Consider the following 3752-nt stretch of genomic DNA (forward strand, 5'->3'; position numbering starts at 1 on the left):
CCACCACCACCACCACCGGATGAGGTCTCAGCCGGTGGAATGTAATTAGTTTCGGGTCCTTGATCGTATAGAATTCCCTTGAAAACATGTCCTCCGATATTGACCGCCGTTTGATACGCGTATTGATCGTCGGATTCGTCGGTGGAGCTCACACGAACGCAACGGAATACTGCTGGTGAGTTCAACTCCGCCGGGAAATTCCCAATTTCTAACCCTAAAAAATTAAATTCAATATTTTATTAGAAAAAAGAAATGGAAGATTAGGGATTAAACACAGAGGATGAACTCGTCAGGAATACTGCATAACAGTAAGTAAAGAAGACAGAAAAAAAAGGTGATGGGGTTTACTATAGCGAGAGGAAGTTTTGACATCTGCAGCACGCAATCTAAAATTATATAATTAAATAAAGAAAAAAAAAATAAAGGTGGGGAAGGGATGATTGTATTTGTATTTGTATTTGTACCAGAAGTGTTGTTGGGGATGAGAGTGCAGGCGAGAGAAGAGGAGGAAGTGGGGTTATAATCTCTGTGGCGTTTGGGATTATTGTCGCCATGAAGGTGAAGTTGATGCTGGGTTTGTAAGGCGGCGAGTTTCTCTTGGCGTTCGCGGCGCTTGGCGGCAGGGACCCAAGTGCTTTTCACATGGGTTTCGCAATGGAATCCTCGGCTCTTGCAGCAAGTCCTGCACCGCATATGGACACAGTCTTTTTTAGCTTGGTTGCCACAGTCTTGGCAGCTGATTCCTCCTCCTCCGGATCCTGACCCAATCATCATGAAATTGCCCGATCTGGAGGAGGATTCATCGGAGGTTCGAACGGGTAAAGCGGCGGAGTAAGGAGTCCGGGATTGGGTTTGGAAGAGAGGCTGTTCTTGTTGAGGGTGCTGGTGGTGGTGGTGTTGTTGTTGCCATAGCTCCACGTTGCCCTTGTACCAAAACAAGGTCTCCGGGTTTGTGTCGTTGTTTTGTTGGTGGTCTTGGTGGTCTTGATGGTCTTGATGGTCTTGGTGGTCTTGGTGGTCTTCTCTTCCTCCTCCACCTAAACTGAAGAAGCCAGACATTGTTGCTCTGACCCAGAATTCGTGGGTGACCTAAAATCCATAATCAGAGGGTCCAACCCCTCCTCCCCCCCTGCCTGAATTGGAGGCGCTTGAATTATAATCTTTTCGAAAAACAAATTGAAAAGGAAATGAGTCTAGAATTGGGGTTTTGAGGAGAGGTGGGAAGGATGTGTGCGTTGTAGTTAATTACCAAACTGCTGCAGCTGCTGGTGCCTGGTGGCTGCTGCTGCTGGCTGCTGCTGGCTGCTGCTGCTGTTGCTGCTGTTGCTGCTGCTGGGTGATAGTGGGGGCAGCGTTAATCACGCTTTGAATTCCCCTTTTTTTTCAATTTTGCCTCTTCCTTCTCTCAGTGTTACTAATACATCCACATTTATGGCCCAGAATTACACCTCTCTCTGCAACGCCGCCATGCCTTTCTCTTTCCCCACCTTTCTTTCTCTCTCCTCTGCGCAGTTTTCTTTTCTTTTTTTTTGTTCTCTTTCTGATAACCCAATTTAAGTCCCCATCCAACTCCCTTTCTCTCTTCTTCTTCCTCCTCCTCTTCTCCTCCTCCTCCTCCTCTCCTTCCCCATGGATCCCAACTCTCAAGTGCTCAGATCATCTTCATCACACCCATCTATAATTCTCCCCTCATCTAATGGTTCTCCCACCTCCACGTGTCACCCCACCAGCTTTTGCCCCCATCCCTCCCCCTTTCGCGAAAAACCCGCTCACTTGTCTGTGACAACCGTTATATGATCTATTTTCCTTTTCTTTTTTTTTTTCTTTTTTTTTTCTTTTTATAAATATTCTCTTTAGGGTTAATTTGTAGGGATATAAACCCCCTCCCCCTCAACAAAATCCTTCATCTTTTACTTTTATAAATCTACCCCCATACTTTATACTAATTATTTTCATTTCTCCCCTATTTATACATTCAATAATAAATATTCGAGTATATTCACAATATTCAAGCCCAGCCACCCCTTAACCAAACCACCGAAACTGGACCCAATCGGGCTTAAGCTTAACAATTAACCCCCCCTATTTAAATGACCCTCTATTTATTACGAATTGCTTTTCGGTCCTCGTTCCCCGCTTTCGGACTTATGTCTCAACTTTCATCAGATAAAAGGCACCCCCATCCACAAAAAATATATCTAAATTCAATAAAATTAAATTAAAATCTTCACTTCTTTTTGTCTTTCTTGTATTTTTTTTTTTAATTAATTATTCTTTTCATGAAATCTTTAAACCAACAAGTTTTTAGAATCCACGAGATTCCAAAGACAAATGGTTACATAATATTAAATTATTGAGTTGGCCTCTCTAGCTTAAATTTAATAATAATTTTCTATTTAAATTTGTAATTTATATATATATATATATATATATATATAAGAAATAATGCGTGGAGGAGATTTGGGCAGTGACAACGAGGCAATATAAGGTTGAAATTAAAAGGAAATAATCAGATATTACAATTAAATAAATATTTTTCAGAGTTGATGGCGTGGCTTTACAAGCTTACACATCGCCACTTCTCCTCGTACCTTTTATTTTAAAAAAATAATCAATCTCCTTTTTGGCTTCCGCCTGCGTTCCTTTTATTAATTATTTCTATCCGTTTCAATTTTTAAACCAAAATTAAAAATAATAAATGAAAAAAATGGATTTCAAATATATAATGTCACGTGATATCTTTTTCCTACTACTATTATATTTATTATATTTATTATATGATTTTTTTTTTTTCTAATTACAATACTAATAAAACAAGCGAATATTTTAAATTTTAAATGAAGTGCTATTTTTTTTTATTGGAAAAAAAAAATGTCATTGTCAGGCTTTTGGAGGCAGGTTGGCAACTAATATTGTGCGTGCTATCTATCAACAATAGTGTTTGCAATGGAAAGAGCTATCAGAATTCATCCCCTAAAGAGGAAACATCCATTTTTATTTTCTAAAAATACCAACCTATTATTTACTTTATAACATTAATTTCAAAATCTTTATTTATTTAAATTCTTCTTTTTTTTTTTTAAATTAAATATATATCTTTGCATATTTGGTTTGAAAAGCTGAGAAAGAAAGAAAGAGAAGAAGTGAATGATTTGTGGGAGTCCCAATAAGCGTTTTAAAAGCTTATGAATGAATGAATGAATGAATGAGTGAGTGAATGAATGGGCTGTCGTCTTCTTCCTCGAGCCTTGTGTTTGTTCCCATGGTTGACTACCAGAGCTGAAGCCCCAGCCCCTTGCCCTGCCTGCTGGCTCCTTCGAACAAATCCCAAAGTTAACCAACCTGAACCCATTTTGAAATGCAAAAATGGGAAGCAAATGAGTCACTGTCGGGGGCTGGGGTTTGATTGGATTGGAATGGAAACTGGTAGCCCATGTGATCACTCTCTCACCGTTTCATGCTCTTCTTTTTAACCTCATTTTGTATAACCTACAAAACTTCCCTCATTTCTAAGTATGCATAACTTTAGTGCAACAGAAGAGAGTGAGTGAGTGTGTGTAGCTCATACTTGATTCATTCAAATCAAATTATTTGGAGTTAGGCGGGTCCTAAAGTGTGAACACTACCTACCTTACCTTTCTTTTTAGCTTACCTCCTATTAATCAAAGACTTAAAACGAATCTTTCAAATCCTTCTTTCACTTTTTTTTTTTTTTTTTTTTTTTTTTTTTTTTTTTTTTTTTTTTTTTTTTT

The 3752-nt window shown here is 38.6% G+C and overlaps 1 protein-coding gene across 1 annotated transcript in view; it reads right to left on the reverse strand.

Moving 5' to 3' along the window:
• The window catches only part of LOC111803193 (protein SHI RELATED SEQUENCE 1-like), a gene marked incomplete in the record, with an annotated part of 3118 nt that extends 1316 nt beyond the window's left edge, over positions 1-1802 (reverse strand). The window contains 3 exon segments of the mRNA XM_023687487.1: positions 1-214; positions 465-1160; positions 1250-1802. Of these exon segments, the coding sequence (XP_023543255.1) occupies positions 1-214; positions 465-1059 (809 nt within the window).
• Positions 1803-3752: the final 1950 nt, after the last annotated feature.

The sequence above is a fragment of the Cucurbita pepo genome, chromosome LG10 (assembly GCF_002806865.2).
Source record: "Cucurbita pepo subsp. pepo cultivar mu-cu-16 chromosome LG10, ASM280686v2, whole genome shotgun sequence".
Taxonomy (NCBI): domain Eukaryota; kingdom Viridiplantae; phylum Streptophyta; class Magnoliopsida; order Cucurbitales; family Cucurbitaceae; genus Cucurbita; species Cucurbita pepo.